This window comes from Astatotilapia calliptera, chromosome 12 (genome assembly GCF_964374335.1).
Source record: "Astatotilapia calliptera chromosome 12, fAstCal68.1, whole genome shotgun sequence".
NCBI classification, from domain to species: Eukaryota; Metazoa; Chordata; class Actinopteri; order Cichliformes; family Cichlidae; genus Astatotilapia; species Astatotilapia calliptera.
In genome coordinates this window covers 29,625,211-29,644,623 of record NC_137433.1, presented here as the reverse complement: position 1 = coordinate 29,644,623, position 19,413 = coordinate 29,625,211, and the positions used below count along the sequence as shown (strand labels likewise).

The window sequence follows — 19,413 nt, the reverse complement described above, 5'->3', positions numbered from 1 at the left end:
AAAAACTACAAAATCTAGTTCTAAAACTTTACAGGTATGTAGTTTTAATCTAAACGAAGTCTATGTTTTAAGATAGGGGAAAACCTAATGGGGCTGCAGATATTGTGATCTCAAAAAGCAATGCCACAAATAGTTTTTGTCTAACAAATCAAGTGACGCAAGATTCATACGTTCAAACTCAACACACTCTCACAGCAACTTGTCACATACTAATGTGTCTAATATTTTTCTCTTTTGTACTTCGTCTTACTATAATTTGTAACTTTTTTTGTTTGGTTCAGGTTTAAATAAAAACTCTCACGACATTGAACCTTTGCCTGAGATTTCATTGTCTAATTTAGATGGCGAGTGAGCGAGTGATCAGACTCGCTTGCTTCTGGAAAAATGATATGTAACCACTGTAACCTGGTGTCACTATAGTGATGAGATTGAATTGAAAATGTCATCATTACTAACACTCTCTCTCTTTTTTTTAAAGCTGAGTATAAAGCATGAACTCCAGCGACTTTCTGCTTATCCAGATAAGTTTGTGTAACATTTGTCCTTTTGACATGAATGCATTGTGACTGCAGCCAAATCTGCCTGTGAAACAGTTGGTCTTTCTTTACGCAATGTGCTTTAGTCTTCTTTGTCCTGAACCATATAATTATGTTTTTTTTTTTTGTTGTTTTTTCCCTACATTTGTGTTGTGAGAGACTTTTAAATTACCCAAGCACTCTAAAAATAGCTCAGACTAGACGCACCCCTGTTTCTTTTTATCAGTTAGACAGTGCACGAGCACGTTCAACATTCATTCAAAAGTTCTCTCACAGTTGTAAATTTTGCAAAGGAAATGCTTCATATGCTTGTAGGTGTAGTGAAATAAGGTTATATTTGATATGTTTCGTTTTATATATTAAAAATATGTTGGTCTTACAAGATTTACCACTGAAATGGTAAATCTGAGCTTGTAGCACAAACACATACCAAAGGCAACTCTCCAGTCTCTCCTACTTTTGTATTGCCCTCATGTGTGTCTGATTACCTTGATGATGTCAGTTTTTGGAAAAGTACTTTCATGCTTATTCTTATCTACTTTGTCCACAAGACTCCCTTGTTCATGTAAACAAGCTGCTGAGACTCTGGATGCTTGCAGAGGTAGGAATGTAAATATAAATCTAAGGCAGAAATGAGCGAACAAATATCATTTTCACATAACACTGAGACATTTTATTGGTGATCATATTCCATCCCTTTTCCAGAGTGAAATGAAGAGTGTTTTCTGACCTATAACAAAAGCAGTACAATAAATAAAACCAAAACTAGAGAACATCAAAAGGCTGCATCCTCAGCATTCACAGATAAAAGATATTATAATAGTAGTCCAACATACAGATACATATATAGTTGTTAACAATAAATAATCATACTAAATAAATTACATTCTAATAAATTCTGGACAGTGTTTTTACACAGCATCTATTGAAGCCATCTATTCACTCGTCTCTCGGGTGGTCAGAGCCAAGTTCTTTGAACTGTTTAGCATTGCTGTGGAAAGACAAAAATGCAAGGTCAAAAAATACATAAATTAATGTTTTAGTAGAAATCTATGCAATAGTTTCATTTTGAAACTTACATACAATCCTTTTTTAGCTATGTAAAGCAAAACTCTACAATTCTGATATTGCACTTTGTGGTGATTTTGCTATGACTGAGTAATATAACGGTGCAGATATGTTTTATTTTAATTTCTGTAGATTTTTATGTCATTTGGGGTTTTAAAGACAAATAAAGAGTAATAAAAATATTTTTTTAACCGCAAATAAACAGGGTTAAATAATCTGGACAGATTACTGTCCCTTTTAATTACTTTCCCTCATTCTAGTCACTCATTTTTGTCATCATTCATTCATGCTTCATTGTGGCAGTGTAACAGAAATCCCGTATTTCAGCAATTCCTAAATTGCCACAATAAAAAGCTTATGAAGAGAATACGGCATGTCCACACTGTGTAAATCTTGAAACTAAAGTGTTTTGTTTCCAAACATGTAAAGTTATCATGCATGTTTGCATGTGCTGCTCAGTAAGATTTAATGAGTAATTATCTCTTTATAGGTCATCACGTGCAAAGTCAGTATGTCAATACTCTTATTGTTCAGGACACAAAGATGAATGTGTACAAATGAACGTGTGGTTTCTCTTTACGCTGCTATTCACTTCATTGATGGAACAAGTGGAGACACCCCTCACTAATCCCGACTAATACCTCTAGTAGGGATCTCTCTTGATCTGCATGATGCATGTATTCAACAACAACAACAGTCGTACGTGCGCTCCTGTCATTCAGTGAGCCCACTCCTTCCTGTTTGGCTTAGACTCATGTGATCAGTGGCTAGACACACTCCTCTAAGGAGTTAAGCAAGACCATAGGTGAAAAATACATCACGAAACCATACAGCGCCAGAAATACGAGAAGATTATATCAATGTTGCTGCACTGATGGCATTACTGCAACAGCACTGACACATTATCCAGCTTGGTAAAGGTCGTAGTTGTCATTTTCATGGTATGTATTGTTTTATATCTTTATTCTTATTTTTTATGGGTTATTCGAGGTCAGGGTTGGGTGACTCAAAACACTCATGTAAGGTGATGACTAAACGATATGTTTACAAACTCCGTCTGAAATAAAACGTTTCCATGATCTTGCTGGTCTGAACACAGTGCAGTACTTGGAAGTAGCACTGCTTTTTCTGATAATTTGATGCTTTATATTGTGCAATAAACACTGAGTTGTATAAAAAATAAGTACAGTGAGTACGTGTTGGTTTGCACATAAGGAGGTCAAAACCTCAGGAGCACCTACCTCATTGTAACTTAACGCCCTCAAACGACAACGTCACCAGGGTGTTTCTGAAGCTTCTCCTGCTCTGACACGGTTCCAAGGTAGGAAGCCAGGAAGTTTTTATGTGACCTGTAACTACACAAGACATTAACATTAGTATCAAAAGCCCAAACAGCTCAGATAAGTGAAAGAATCAGCTATTTTGAAAACCAGGACTGCAGTGCCAGCTACATGGTAATGGTCTGATAGAGATAAATACATTTTATGGTGACATTTTCACTGTCATTTCTATTGGCTGTGCACATAAAAAGCATATGACTATTTAAGTTTCAGACTCACAGAAATAAGTCCTACTTTCTCTCGTTTTCTCCAACTGAGTAGTTATAACTAACCATGTCTGCTTGTTTTATTTGCACCATCATGGACTATTGACTCTGTCCACAATTCAAATAATACCTTTGATTTCATTACATATTGATAAGAAACTGTGATTATGTAATAAATTGCTTGTCATAGGAATTCAAGATTCAAAAAAAGTACGAGTAATACAAAAGACCTTACAGTCTTTCTGATAAAACAACAGTGAGGTGACGCCGTTGATGGTGCTGTAGGAACAGGAATGACCATTAGAGCTGTAGAAGTCATTTGAGTTGATCTTGGCAAAGTGGTGAGCAATAACTCTAAAGTCTGGGTGTGTTCGGGTGTGTTAATGTACTTTTTGATGTGTCAGTGTGGTCATATGCCAGGAAGTGTTTCTGGCCTGGATCTTGGAAGCGTAACCTTTGTTCTGTTGGGATTCATGGGGTGTGGATGGTTTATTGGATAATATTCTCTACAATACTTTAAATGTAAAAAAGAAGAAGATTACTTTTTCACAAAATCACCACAATCAGGCTTTGTCTTAATGTTGTTCCAGCTTTGGTGAAGCTGGTCACACTGATAGCAGGTATACTGGGGTCTGATAGTGGTGAGTTTGTGGGGACATTACATTTTGTTTTTTCTGCTCCTCATTCTCCTCAGTGAACAATGGCGGGTTTATTGCTGTAAAAAAAAATCCCACTATGAGGATTTTCTTTCAAGTTGTAAAGTTGTATTTTGACTGCTTTTACAACTGGGAACAAAAGAAAGATTTAAGTTTACTATTAAGAGTTCATCAGTGAATTGAAGATGGGTTACTCATACTAATACAATACAATACTCGGTTAACCCAGACCTATCTATATCTAGGAAAAGACAAAAGTTAAATGAGGGCTAAATTTTAAATTTTGGCATCATTAATTAAGGCCAAATTAGAGGCTTTTCTTTTCTTTTAAAATGTTGTTATATATAACATATGTAACAACTGGCATATTCTGATATATGTATTATGTTACCACTAATTTTTTCATGTTTGGAATTTTATCCATTTACTTTAAAATCCTTCAGCCAGAAACGAATGCTTTGGTTGCTACAGCCTTACCACCAAATAGTGTGTCTTGTTGTGTTTCTTTTTGTGTGTTTGGCTGTGTGACAGTTTCAAACTCACTGAGCACAGGTCATAAGCAGTATGGCGGTACAACTGATGACTGAAAGAACCACGGCGATGACCACTAAGACCGTCTGCACCAGCTCAGCATTGTTGGTCTCGGTGGGCTCATTTTTCACTGTCCCCAGAGTCTGGATCCCACAGCGCTCTCCATCATAACCCTTCATACATCTGCAGAAAAAAAGAGTTAAGAAATCAGTGTGATGACTCAATGAAGAGGCTTTTATATCAGATATTGATGAGTGTTTGAATGATTTTTTCAAGTTGTTCCAATAACTTGAATCTGTCTGAACCTGCCTATTAGTCACATTCAGGTGAGGCAGTGGTTTTAACAGTATAATTGTTTTGGGGGTTTTGTGTCTACATCATTCATTTTGATGATTGCAAATGATCCCAAACATGATTTAGTTCTGATTCAGTGAAGGCCACATGCTTGTATCAACCATAGAGCTCATATTTTCTCATGCAAAAATACAATGGGGTCAGGACTGTACTTACATACAAACTGGTTCATGCAGGCCGTCTATGTGCTTGCAGTATCCATGAATGCAGTAGCCCAGGTGGGAGGTGTTGCAGGGATCCTCATTGGTCCTGAGAGTGGATGTGTGTCCACTAGTGAAGACCATGTGCTCGGGGTTGAAAGGAGTTGTGCTTTTGCCCTTGTGTTTGTTCCTCCTCTTGCCTTTGACCTTCCTTTTCTTCTTCTCATCTCTGGTGGGATGCAAGTCTGTAGGAGGAAAGGAAGCATCCGCAGTTGTTTAGGGTGCCATTTTAACTCCCTAGACTTAAAGGCTGAAAACATTTTTTTTTAATCAATTGAAGCTGTTAAAGTCAAGAGAACTTCACTTTCATACAATTTTATATACTCATCTTTCTTAAAAGAAACATATACAAATCACACAGTTATATACTCAGATAAAAGATTCCCTTGTACCAAGGAAGCTGACATTTTCATCATCTCCTCCTGAAATCCCGTCCTCTTCCAACTCATCTTCATCGCTGTGCAAATTCTGGAGGCCTTCCCCTGAGGCCAGGTCGACAGTCACTCCAACTTGGTCACCTGACTGTGTGGTTGTAGATCCCTGAGCACTTAGAGCACTGCAGACTACAAAAAAAAGCCAACAAAAATGAATAAGACATTAAATCTACATAGAAATACACAATTAAATCAAAGTTTACTTCTTTTGATCCAGATCAACATCTTGGATTGTGAAAAACACTCTTTCAGAGCTATAAATAGAAAAAAGACGTGAATAGTTGCCGATCTGCTGATAAACTATTTTAGAAATCAGTCTTGGCAGTCATTTTTTTTCATTCTTTCCTTTTTTTTTCTTACCATGAACTTTGTGTGAGTTACTTTCTTTAGAAATTGTGCTCATATAGCTTTACCTCTGACTCATTATTTCACCTTCCTCTGCTGGGAACAATCTTAAACCAGTACAACCAGTCCACATTGAGGACTGTATTGCACCAGTGATGAATAGGATTCAGTGAAAGGATAATGAAGTATTCAAAATATGATGACCTTTCTGTGTGTCTGGTGTGTCTCCTGCACAATGTCTGGTAATAGTTTGGTCTCTAGAAGCGTCTCTGACAAAAAAAAACAAAAAAAACCTCAAATACCTCTCTCCTCTCTGACAAGTCCTCGCCTGTGGATACAAGTTTTCTCCCCTGACCCATGCCTTTCTGTCATGCCACTTGCATTTCTCTTTTCATTTCAGTCATTTAAACTATCTCCGCACACACAAACACACAGACACTTTTAAGTACAAGTTCAGACTTACCGAAGCACAGGAAACAGGTGAGGATGAGAGGGTTCATATCCCAGGAAGCAAGTGTTTTGTGTATGATAGTCCTGCACTAACGTGTGTGTAAGTAGGTGTCGAAGTGTGTCTTTGTCCCCCGCTGATCAAGAGTGTGCTTTGCTTTCTTCACCTCCACTGGGTGCAGCTTTTATAGACCAACGCCTGCTTCTCAACTTGAAGGAAACAGATGGGTGTGTGTGTGCACTTGTGAGCGTGTGTGCATGAGGCAAAGAGAGAGCACAGGAGAGAGAGTAAAAAACGCATTGTGCTTGTGTGTGTGTGGCTTATTCATGTGTGTCTACTAATTCATCTGCCCCAGGCAATACATTTTGCACCTCACGTTCTGGTGGGAATAATAATTGTGGGCGACACTGGGTCACCAAGCTCTTGGCTTTTTATCACCTGTTTGGTAACTTTTATTACTTCCGCAGGGCTGCCTTTATATGGCCTTAGTTATACCTTCTGTAGTGATAGAGACACATACCAGGATATTATAAAGCTTTTCAACATTAACTTGAAAACAACTTTCTAGGCCATCATGTGTCATTTATTGAATGGCCAAAGTGTTGACTAATCTTAGATAGACAAAATCATAAGCAAACCACAAAAGTAAAGTTACTGGGTTCTTAATTGACAGCAACTATACACACCTTTTTCTGTAATCGAGTCATAGCTACACTTTAGTCAAGGTACAAAGATAAAAAATAACATAAAAAAATGCTACATTACAGTGAGAGCAATAAGGGGTCATAAAAAGAGTATCTATGAGTGTTTGTTTCGGTAAGTGGTTTCATAAACATATATGGGCAAATAGGTCATGAAATGGGAATTGTGGCTGGCTTCTAGAAAATACACCTCTGAATGTGTCTTATTTTCTGAGATATAAGATACTTTTTTAATATAATCTTTTTAAGTGTGTATTACTTGTTACCTGTTTTTATTTATTTGCCTATGACAATGAGCGTTCTCTGTTTTATTGTTGTTTCGTTTTGTTCGGCGGGTTGTGGTTCTGTCTGAATTATTATGTGTGTGTTTTATCAAATTATACTCAGTGTTACTATTTCTGTACACTGTAACTAAGAGGAGACCTTAAGGCTTGGGTGGGGAAGCTGCACACAAGGGTGTGTTGTTTATGTTGTTGTGTCTGCAGATACAGGTTGTCCCATCAGTCATACACTAGTGGAATCAAACACAAACCTGCTAGGAATGCAGGGAACTACTCCATCTCATTCCGTAACAATGACTTGGAGCTCCTGGCACGTTTTGTTGAGGATAAACATGCAATGTAATTGTTTGGATATGTGTAATGACATTGAGGATATGAGATATGGATGTGTGGAAAGTCTGACACAAGCCAGGAGAGAAGCACCTCATAACAGCCACCCACAGTAAACACACTGCTGTCAAGCTAAAGGCACGCAGGATGAAAACTTGAACACAAAAATACAATTAGATGTCTTTGTGCATCTTCACAACACTGTTACAATGTTACTAGCTGCCGATATTGAATCTCTACTTTTCCGTTAAAAGCATAATTTCCCATGTGAAGTATTAGCTTAAAGTTTTTTAATGTATATGTACACTGTTGTCTACATGGTGCCTTTTGTAGCTGATTCAGTTCTCAGTTTATTTAGATCGGCTTCTTAAATTTATTGCCTTGAAGATGAATTCTTGCAACTTTACCAACTAGTATTAATGGCAGAAAAGCAACTCCAGCATCTTCCTGAAAACTATCAATTTCACCTTAATTATGTCTCTCCGCTGAGTGCCCTTAAATGATGTATGTGGACTTTCAATCTGGAGCCTTAATAGTCTGTATTTCCATCTAGAAAGCGACTCTTTGAGAATAAATGACAGCGAATAATACAAATATAACAGAAACTAAAACACAAACCTGACTTGAGAAGCAAAACAAACGCATACGTGATAGACATGAGACTTGTTTGTTAAAGAACACACGAAGATGCAGCTTAGTGGGGCTTCCCCCACTGTATTACTCACTGCATGAGTAGCCTACTATTACTTATGCAATAATAAGTAATAGCACAGTGCAGGGATTAGAGCAGCAGTTCCTGAATTTCGAATATCTTTATCCACAGGTTTTATGTTTAGAACAAAATGGCCACCACAGAGTGGGTGTGTTTGTGGGTGTAAGCGCATGCTAATGTGTTTTTAAGTATGTCTTAACAGAGCAGCAGCTGCAGGTGAGTTAATGTTTACGTGTCATCGTCGCTGTTCATTGGTATACAGAACATGTAAAGCGGATCCAGGCGAGGTGTTAAAATGGATCATTGGCTCTGGTTGAGTGTAAAATGAAGCTACTGATTAACTTGACATCTGACACTGCACTCGGTAGGTCAGATGATGACCACAGACATGCATATTTATTTGGGTTTAATAGGGATGGTTTGGATGCACACAGTACACGTAACTTGTAGTCATTTGTCAGTCTTTTATTAGACTCAAATGAAGAACAACTCAAAGGAAAGCTTTTTGGAGATGGTGTTCTCAGAGTTTTATCAGAAGAACCAAGGCTCTTACCACCTGGTTTCCATTTGCAAAGCATTTCTGTGGCAAACCCGCAGAAGGAAGCAGCAGTGCAAAAGCCAGCATCACCATCAGCACAGCAATGTTTCCCCTGGTACAAGTCCAGGTAACACTGCCCAAGAAAGATTATTTTGCAAACTGTACAGCAAGAAGTATTCTTACATGTGTATAAAATGTAAAGGACAAAAAAATTGGGAAAAAAAAGTTAAATAAATTTTAAAAAACAATACATATCAATATATATATATTAAAGAGAGATATTGATGACATGTAAGAAAAATGTGAAGACTGCAGGAAGGCTTGAGAAGAATTTGAAGCCTCACCGCTGCAGCCTTATCACCTGAAGAATGAGTGAAGACATTGAAAGATACAAGAATAAAAAAAAAACAAGTAAAAGTAAAAAAAATAAATACTTTGTAGCTTCAAACACAGACAGAGGTTGTAGAGTATATAAACATTGCCAACTGAACTTATAAGAATGAGGAAACCTCCACACTACACAAAGTTTCAAGCGTTAAAGCTCAAAACTTTACACTCATTGGCCAATTTAAAGTGACATCATCATAATAGTAATAGTGGCCATTTTGATTTTGTGCAAGACAAAAAAATGATATCTAATAAAAGCTCAAAGCTAGGCACAAGCATAAATTAAAGGCAAAGTTCAAACCACAGTGTAAACAGTCCTAATCTGTTTTTTAGGATGTTAAGTCAGAGTAGACAGGACTGGAAGACAAACAAAACATCTTTAACCAGTTCTATTTTAGGATCTGAGAGTGGGTTGATTCAAAAGATAACGCAGCCTCACTGAACCACAGAAAAGCCTTTGATATTCTAAAATTAGACTTGCATTCTAGCAAAAAACAGAAATCCCAAAGTGAGGAAACTACATTATTATATTGATTATGATCAATTCTGCTAGTTATCAGCAAATTCGGAGCAACATTTTTTTTTTTTTGTTGCATTACAAGTTACTATAGTTACCGCTTCACAGTTGTTTATTTTCCATTAATTTTTCAGTATCGTGTGGGCGGAGTCACCCACAGAAACTGTTTTTGTGTGCCTAACTATTCATCTTTTCAAACTGAGTGTAACAGGTGCCGCAACTTTAGAACCAGTGCAGCTGGAAAACAATCCCACCGTACACAAAGCTGACCATTATAACCTCTTTGTGGTGATCTGCCTGCTTGATAAAGCCACGTGACGTACAGTGTAAAGGAGGCAGGAATAATTTACTAAGCTAGCCACTGAACTGCCAGGATGTTCTTGATATGTTGAAATTTTCATTTAGAAAACTGGGAGAAATCTTGATTTGTCTTTTCCAGCAGTGGATGTTGCAAGAGAGCATGAAATGCTCTAAGCCATCTCGTCTCCTTTGTAACCCTGCAGCTTCAGCTGACGTCGAAAATTATTCTTCTCATACCTACAAAAATAACACATATTGATTTTATTTCAAAATACACAAATCCTGTCTCGGTGATGTAGCATTTCACCATTTCATGCTTTAATATAACCAACAATGAAGGTTGAGGAACTTGAAATGGGATTTCGGTCATAGCCGTTCTTTGTGGTTTGGTGCGTGTGCATGGAGCAGGATGCTGAGGGCAAGATTTTATTTCATGAACTTCAATATTTAAAGTAAAATGTAGATCTGTAGGTTTAGCTGTAGTGTCACGAATACCCTCAGAGTTTTAGTGGTAGACTTTTAGCAGCTTAATGTGCAGCCTACTTTTGACATATTCCATGGAGACAAAATGTTATTATTTTCTTTTTCATATGTACTGCTGCAACAGTCAAAACTCATATTCAACATGGCTTCAAATGAGGTCAGCTTATGTTAAAATAATCCACATGAGCCAAAAGTCTGTTTCTTTTCTGCTCTGGGCTCCTCTTTGTTCTCAGCGTTCAGTTTTTGTAAGAAATCTCATTGCTTTAGTTTGAGGCCTACTAAGTAACCACACGTATAGTCACATACATTCACATATCTGTCATGATCCTGGGTCTGCTGACCCAGCGTTTTGTGTTTAGTTTATGTAGCCTTCAGGTTTCCTAAGTTCATCGTTATCATGCCAAGTTGTTTCCAGTTAATTTTACCCCTCGTCTTCCCACTATGTTAAGTCTCCCCTGCTTTTCATGTATTTCATGTCTGTGGCTTATGTTGTCAGTTCAGGTTGTCATGTCTATATCTCACTGTGTTTCCTGTTTTATTGTGAAGAGGTCTGGTGTGTCTGTGTTCATCATGTTCAGTTACTCTCCCCCTGTGACGTAATTATGTTCATGTGTCAGCTGGGTTCCCATGTGTTGCCACTTCCCTCATTATCCTCCTGTGTCCATTTAGTCTGTGTGTTCTCAGTCATTCTTTGTCAGGTCGTCTGTTGTACTGCTCCGTTGTTCCTATGTCTCCGCTCCAGGTATCCCTGTCAGTTCGTTATGTTTAGAGTTTTGTATGTTTCGTTTTAGTTCACCCAGTTTAGGTCATTGTTTAGTTTTCATCGATTCCCTATTATTTTGTACCCTCGTTTCTTGCCTTAATAAACGGCTTGTTTTGTTATTCATATCTCATTTCAGTCTGCGCTTGAGTCCTTCCCTGCAACATACGGTCTGCCCTAGCCAGACCGTGACAATATCAAAGCCTTACCATCTGCAGAAAAGGTACAGAGCTCCAGCCAATCCAATAATCAGCAGAATCATGAAGAAAATGATGATAATTATTTGCTTTTCACCTTCTGGCCCCAAAACAAGTTCCAGTTTCTCACACCTGGAACCAATGAAGCCTGTCTCACACCTGCAACACAAACAGACGAGTCATGCATAACTACTCATGATGACAAAGTAGCACAGATTCACTTACCCACCCACATAGCCACATGTGACAGCCCTCTGCCATGGCCTGCTGCTTTTTCTGTTTGTCCCTGTGTGTGTGCAGGTTCCTGGTAGGTGGGGTTAATCCGTGTAACTGAGAGCACCTGGTCAGTCTCCCTGGAGCATTTAAGAACTGGCTGTCTCAGCGCTTGGGCTCTCTTTCTTATCGCTCCATTTATCCAGCACTATGTTATTTGTTTGTTTGGATTTGGCCTGGTTCTTTTAGGTTTTACACCACATGACAGTATGCATCCTGAACATTCAATCATCCATCCAACTACTGATATGCTGACTGATAGCAATGATTGACACATCTCATGGAGTACTATCTTTTTTTAGTGTGTAAATTTTGGTTTGAGTGGTATTCCTCCCATTATTTGTCATGGCCCTTGCACATACACACACACACACACACACACGATCGTACTTGCAGTGGTGTTCATTGATGTCCACGAGCAGTATGCACTGGCCGTTGTTCAAACAGTAGTTGTCATATGCGCTTTCACAGTTCTGCATCGACCGCTTAACCACATGCTGTTGCTTTTCTCCCTGGCCTGAAACAAACAACAAGCCGTTGGAAACGTTTCCTAAAAATAAGACCTGCATGAATCGGTGTACATTCAGGTAAAAAGTACTGTGGATGTTACTTTTTACCTGAGCTGTGGCTTATTTGTTTACTAGATTTAAATATCCTCCATTTGTTTTATCTAAATAATTTACTTCATTGTCTTATTTTTAATGTAAAGGGCTTCTGGAGGTTATTATATCTAACATTATATCCTTTCTATTAATAATTGTACATTAAATGAAATAAGTAGTATTTTGGGGCTGCATCTGTCAGTTAATATTGACAGTTAATGCCATTAATCAATCATTTTATCTATGAAGTGTAAAGAAAGTAACATTTATCTGTGTGGTTTTATTGTGCTACCAGTCAATGATGCAGATATATTCACCTTATTGTAACTTAAGGAAACATTTAAAAATAAAAAAAAATAATAGCTGACTAATTGTATAACACCTCATCCTCATAGCCCCCACTTTGTTTCAACTCCAGGTGCTCAGTGTTTCATTTTAATTTTGAAATCTTCTGATTTACTATGCTATAAAAAGGCTGATAAAATGTCTTCACAGCAGCTGTAGAGCTGAATACCTGCAGGCAAAGAAGCACCATCTGCAGACGGCACTCTGGGTGATGCACTCTCGGTGAGTACATACGGCCAGATCATCATGACACCTGTCAGATAAAAACAAATCCTCATTATTCACACTGGATATAAGTCTGATATGAACAATGAGCTACGCAAGCCCTTTTGTAAGAGTTTTTTCCTAAAGAATGCTGACCAATAGCATTTTCTAATTTCTAACAACCTTAAGAATAGCTGGTCAAAAACCTTTTGTGCACCTTCAAGGTGAACATGCCACCCCCTGTACAGGGTAACAACTTTCAGGTGTTTTTATTTAAGCGTTTGCGAGGCCTTGAGAAGGTAAAACAATCAAAAAAGTCATTTGAAAATGGACATTTTAAAAATGTGCTGCCCAGGTTCTTATATATTTAACCTAATCCAGTTTGTCAGGGAATGATATAGTTTTGCATGCAAACACAGACTTTCACAGCTGCAAATGTTATTTTTACTTGCAGAGAAGATATGTACAGTCAGTCAGCAATATGTTTTATGATTTTTTTTTTTTTAAATTATATGTAGGGACGACTGTTCCTTTAATTACTCCACAACAACCCAAAATGATTCATGTTTTTGTTGGTTTTGCTTAGCATTCTCTGCAGGGTGTACCCAGCCTCTCACACAGTGAAAGCTGGCAAAGGCTCCAGCCCTGAAACCTGATTTAGGAAGACGGTTAAGAAAACGGATGAATGAGTTTATTTACATAGCACCAGCATTAAAAAAAATTCAGAAACTGTAAATATGCAGGGGGATAAAAGAAACTGTGAGAATGCCTGTCAGTTTTAGGTGATAACAAGAAGGTATAGCTTGTGTTACTTGGATCAAATACCTGTACTAGCCTGCACAACTTTATAATGGACAGCACTAGCAGCCGCCCACATTCCAGCAGACAGGATGCAAAAACACATCAAACAGAATGCAAGATGTGTCTAGTTAGGACTGGTTATGAATCTGGTAATACTCGCCATAAAATCGCTCCCTTTTTGGGTTTCTGTTCCTGTCTGTTGTTATGGCTGCAGAGGTATTTTTCTCTGTTTTCAGTTAGAGAGCTCAGGGTGGTTGTTGGGTGTTTCTGACATGGTTGACTGGTGTAAAGTACAGTGGAAGTGATGAAGTAGCTTTCCCGTATTACTAATTAATCACTATTAATCAGATCATTTACATCATTAGCCAATGACTCACTCTAATTGCACATTCCTAGCAACCAGCCTACCTCAAGACATTAATTGAGGTGAAAATAATTGTCATAAAATAATTCAGCCTCCCTTAGGCTCTACAGATGCCACAGAGTATCATTTGTCTGAAAAACTTTGGATGGTTTCTGTAATTACTTTTAGTCCAGTGGTTTTTGAACTGTGGGCCCCACCAGTGGGACATAAAGCCACTGCATGTGTGGCATGCATAGCCATGCAGGGGGAAAAAAACTGAGGTAAATCAAATGAAATAAAAGAGTTTTGATCGTATTATTTAAGTTACCACGATTTCATATACACACTGGATCCCTTTTTACTGATATTAACTGACCAAAATTGAGTGGACTGGAAATCACGTGAATTTTATTGAATTTTTAAACATTTTTGGCTGATTTGGGGCGTGCCAAAAAAGGGTTTTAGAGACACTATAATTGGAGTTAACTCAGCTTTTGACTCAAGTGCCAAATACCAGTTTAAAAGTCAGTTTGGTAAGAATGCCAAAATATTAGCAGCAAAGGAAATCTGAAGATCAACACTAAAACTATTTAAATGCTAGATTTTAATGTTATATTGCGGTGATTATGCTTTCAAGCTTTGAGTATGAATAAAGAAATCATTCATATTAACTGCATCTTACACCAAGACATATCTAAGATGATAAATAAGATGCAGTAGAAATAGTATGTGGACTTTGTACTTAAAGTCTTAATAGTGAAAGTAATCATCAGTATGGAAAGTTATTTTACATAACTTAACATCGTATCACCTTATTATCTTTTAATAGACCTTACTCTGTTCAATTTTCAACTGCTATCTGCTATTAACATCTATAACACCATCAGAATCAGTCAAACCCAGAAGGATAGCAGCATATTGTACTAGTACATGGTACTTAACAGATGTATTAAAATTAATTTCAAAGTAAAAACAACAGAACTCATGATTTGCACATAACAGGTGACCAGCTTACAAACTTGCATTTTTATTTAACTAAATTAGCTACCCTCTATATCAAACTACATCAGCTAAAGTGCAAGTACTCTACTTGTAGCCTACTACAAATTAAAAATACATACAGATAAAGTCAGACTGCAAATGGGTACACGCCCACATCAGCCTTAATGAAATCTTGCAGTATGGAGTCACTCACTGACGCTGTTAAACAGTGTTCCCATGGCTACAACCATTAGTAACTGCATTTAGTTATTTTTTTAATTCAACATTCCGTTCCAGTAGATGCTAAGTTTAACTTTGAAAGAGCTTTTCGTCTATTTAAAGGGGATCATCGCTCCGGGTTCCTTGAGATGACTTAAATTCAATCCATACCTGAACAGACCTGCCATTCACTGTCAACGCGTCAAACTCAAATAATAATAATAATAAAACAATAAAAATAATATTCAAGACGTCAACATTAAGAAAAGCACACACACTTTACCGATAATTGACAGGCGCACTGACAGTTTGCTGATCCCCATCTCAGTCGATAGTTCGCTGGTAGGACGAGCAGGACGAGTAATAACTGTCAGGTAAAGGCGCAGGTGACGTTTCTTTTGAAAATAGGAAACCAGTGGGCTTTTACTCCTGCGGTTTGGGTGTGGTGTCAGACTCATGTAATTTAGATAATTTCACCTCTCAGCGGTTTCAATGAAAGGACAGACCCGAGAATGTCTGTCCTCACCGGTTTCCATAAAACAGGAGTTTTTATTGTTGATAATAAAAGGCGGATTGTAATAGAAATTTTCAGATAACTGACTAAAGCTAGTAACAGCACAATTTTAAAAAAAAGCCCCAATCAAAGCAGAAAAAAACCCCCACTTATAATATGTTGTTCTTCTGCAGTCTGGCTCTTGCTGCGTTTGTAAGTACCATTATCGACAAAAGTGTGGACACAGTAAAATATAAACTAAACAAAAAGCTGTCAGCAAACCATTTAAACCCCATATCATTTGAAAAGTAGTAAGACACCCTATGAAACGTCCAAACTGATAAAAGCTTATTTGCGTGAGTGGAAAATTGTTCTGTAACATGACCGGGATAGGGCTATTATATAGCGTACATGGCATAGGTAACTGGATACATATGTGAAGGCTGCATTATAAATATATTGCAGATATATTATCTGGAGTAAAGGAGTTAGGTGGTACACTGATTTGGCAGAAGTCCAGGCCAGGTCGCCTGTTTGAGCATTTATTAGCTATGCAGTCCAAATATAGTTTTATTCTTCATGTTCTTTTTCCTGTTCTCGTATATTAATCTCAGCTTTAATCACTGCTAATTAAAATTACCGAACTTATACCCTTTACTGTACTTTGGGCTTATTTACTCCGTTTAAGAATGGGACCAGTTTATCGTCATATTTCATGGCTAAATATGCCGTTCAAGCATGTTTAGCCTTTCACAGCATCGTGTTACAAGTTAACCTGTTGTTTAATTAGACTTTGGGCAGCCTTTTTAGGCTTAATAAATGGCTCATTTACAGTTTGTCTGGGGATCAGTGAGCATTATCGTTTCAAAAGCTTAATAAGTGAAACTCAAACAGGAATTACGCAGTTTTAAAAATTCTTCTTTACCTTATCAAAATGGTAATGGAGTATCTCCTGTCAAATATTTGGCACGCACAATTATCAAAGCAAAAATATATTTATTGTAAAAAGGCTGTAGCAAAAAGTGAAATTCAAATAACACAAATATCTTTTGTAATTAATTAAAAAATAAACTTTAAATACAAGAAAATAATAATTTATAATAATTTACTTAACATAATTTTGCAATAAATATATACAATTTTTCATTCTTATTCTTTACATGAAAATAAAACAATCGTTAAAAAAATAACGTTAGATTTGATAGAGCTTGCTCTTTCCTTGTTAATAACCTCTTGTAACAGTCAAGTGTTTCCATTTAAATGTTGTCAAAGGGATTTTTTTTTCTTTTTATATATTATATTATTTGTTTTGTAGACTTGCAAATGATTCACTCTCATGAAATGCTGTGGTTTGTCTTTTCTTGAAAGGGGAAATGTTGAAGATGGTGGTGCATGAGCAAATGTGAGCTGCAGAGTTCACACCGAGGTCTTAGCAGGTGCATATTTTATTGGCACCGTCGATTCTGTACACCTGAAAACAGAAACACAAAAACAACATCAGAAATGGAACTGCCACTATTCCTGCATACTTTATTACACCGCGAAAACCTGTGGATACTCACCTCTTGTAGACAAAGAAGTAAAATGCGATCGTCAAAAATATGATGAGTATGAACACCCCGAAAATAATGCCAATGACTTGCTCTACATCAAGCAAAGTAACACCACGAATTGGTTCCACAAACATGCAGCGTGGCCCGCTGTACGAGGGTTCGCAGCTGCAGATCAGAGAAAATATGTGAGCGCATTCCAAAAGTGAACATGAACAAACACGTAGAAGAATTTCATACAGATCATTATTAACTAAATCTACTGTGGATACTGTCTGATACTGCAGAACTTACATGCAAGAAGGTTTGTCACTGTCTTGCGGATACATGCACTTGCCACCGTTTACACAATAAGAAGCATGTTCGCTTCTACATGGCTTGTGTAAAGGTAGGACTTGAGGCAACTCCATGCTACCTGCAGAGAGGGAGAATAAAACAATCAACATAAACAAAAATTTAACAGAAATATATGACTTTAATTATTCATTCTTATTATTAATTCCTTGATTAACAGGCGGCATTATTTGACACCGGTCTTCAGATAAGCTTCAGTTATAAGACCTTAAACCTTGTGCCCACAACTTAACAAGCATATATCGTGACGTCACTGGGGACATTTGGGGCTCTGTAGATTTCATATATGTCAGGGATAAAGCACTGTAATGCCATGTGTTTCTACACCGTCACAAAACTCAAACTTAAAACACTCACTGTTGCTAAACTGAGTGGTCAGAGATGAGTTTGACAGAGGCGGTGCTTTGGTCTGGAGATTATCATTCACCACTGCAGAATGTCCTGCTGCAGCCAAAAGCACCAGCACCGTCACTGCCGGCAGAAACGCTGTAAAAGAAAAAAATGTAGAAAATATATTAAATATTAAATATATAGATGATTTATTTTTACTCTATGCATTTTTCAGTTTTCCTAACAAATTTCTTCCTTTACTATTATCATTTATACATAAAAAAAAATACCTAGGTCAAGCTTTATGAAAGTTTTATTTTAAAAGGTTTTTTTTTTTCTTGCTTCATGGCTCTATCACAGAACAAACTGGAAACTTACGTTTCTCCAGGTACGTCTGTCTTTGTGTGACCATGTTGTCCTTTGGTGATGTGATGTGTTCAGCTCCTTCTGCCTGCACAGGTGTGACCAACAGGTCTGCGCTGAGCTTATTTATCCAGATTTGCACAGCCAATCAAAACACTGAAGGCTTTTTTTCTTTTGAAAAATGAAAAGTATTTCCTTTTGATACTCGACTTGAATCAAGTCATTTACTTCATAGGCATGCAGAGACAAAGCCTATGGGGGAGGCACGAGATCCCCAGAGGCAAGTGCTTCTGAAGAACACTGGCTGGGTGACTTTCAATCAGTTTCACAGTCCAGTAAAGTTGCTTCACTGACAGCGGATGTTGGGAAATCCTCTCTTTTTTCATCGGCGTGATCACAATGGAAGCTTTATTTTTCTTTGGCCTCTTAACACGTGAAGAGAGAATTAGTTAGAGACAGGTTACAGCACATTAGAATTAGATGTAATTAAAAGTTTTATCAAAAAATTTGATAGGGGGCCAAGCATTTCTAGATGAACTCTTCAATTATGTGTTTACTGTTTTTGTTTGTTTTTTTGCTTTTTGTTTTTCACTATCACCTTAAGGAGGTGGCTCCAAAGTGATATGGTTTACACTTTCACCTGACAACCGAACAACCGCTTCATTTTTGGGAGAAAACACAAATCCTTTGGGGATTGCATTGCAAACTGGTGTGGAGCCACCATTATATTTTACTGTCCCACAGCTACCTATATTACGTTCCCAAATATTGAGGTCAGGCGGCTGCCTGAACATACTCAATCACCAGGCTTTTCCATCAATAGATTTTCTTTTCTTCTTTTATAGTACAGGCACATTTCTAGATGCAATGCTGCTTCATCTAGCTCAAATTATAAGAGTGACTCAGGGAGCATGAGATATCATTTTCAAATATAAATTATCCGCCATAGAGTCCAGAATTAGCTGAAGATGTGTTTACACAGGGCCGGGTAGCTTTAAATAGCTTTGTTCTTATTTAATAAATGAAGTTATCATTTTAAAATGTAATTTTTATTTACATGAGTTATCTTTGACTATTATTAAAATTCGTGTTAACATCTGATACATGTAAGTGTGACAAATATGGAGAGAAAAAAAACTGAGAAATCAGGAAGGGGCAAAACTGACAAGTAGTCCAAGATGGCCTGCCTCTAGCCTTAAGACAGTGGAGCAGTGCCATCATTAGGAAAATG

General features: G+C 37.4%; 3 protein-coding genes across 3 annotated transcripts; all 3 read right to left on the bottom strand.

Moving 5' to 3' along the window:
* Positions 1–1,186: 1,186 nt before the first annotated feature.
* Positions 1,187–6,311, bottom strand: areg (amphiregulin). Its single transcript, XM_026188806.2, has 6 exons — positions 6,134–6,311; positions 5,284–5,454; positions 4,848–5,076; positions 4,350–4,520; positions 2,846–2,959; positions 1,187–1,527 (listed from the first exon to the last, which is right to left on the bottom strand). Exons 1-5 carry the CDS (start codon positions 6,168–6,170, stop codon positions 2,866–2,868), a joined length of 702 nt encoding a protein of 233 aa, XP_026044591.2. The 5' UTR covers positions 6,171–6,311; the 3' UTR covers positions 1,187–1,527; positions 2,846–2,865.
* A 2,275-nt stretch (positions 6,312–8,586) lies between these two features.
* On the bottom strand, positions 8,587–15,575 carry LOC113034337 (proepiregulin-like). Its single transcript, XM_026188809.2, has 5 exons — positions 15,376–15,575; positions 12,714–12,797; positions 11,988–12,114; positions 11,337–11,483; positions 8,587–10,121 (listed from the first exon to the last, which is right to left on the bottom strand). Exons 1-5 carry the CDS (start codon positions 15,548–15,550, stop codon positions 10,055–10,057), a joined length of 600 nt encoding a protein of 199 aa, XP_026044594.2. The 5' UTR covers positions 15,551–15,575; the 3' UTR covers positions 8,587–10,054.
* A 986-nt stretch (positions 15,576–16,561) lies between these two features.
* epgn (epithelial mitogen homolog (mouse)) lies at positions 16,562–18,496 on the bottom strand. Its single transcript, XM_026187754.2, has 5 exons — positions 18,198–18,496; positions 17,847–17,975; positions 17,430–17,550; positions 17,148–17,303; positions 16,562–17,056 (listed from the first exon to the last, which is right to left on the bottom strand). Exons 1-5 carry the CDS (start codon positions 18,229–18,231, stop codon positions 17,002–17,004), a joined length of 495 nt encoding a protein of 164 aa, XP_026043539.1. The 5' UTR covers positions 18,232–18,496; the 3' UTR covers positions 16,562–17,001.
* Positions 18,497–19,413: the final 917 nt, after the last annotated feature.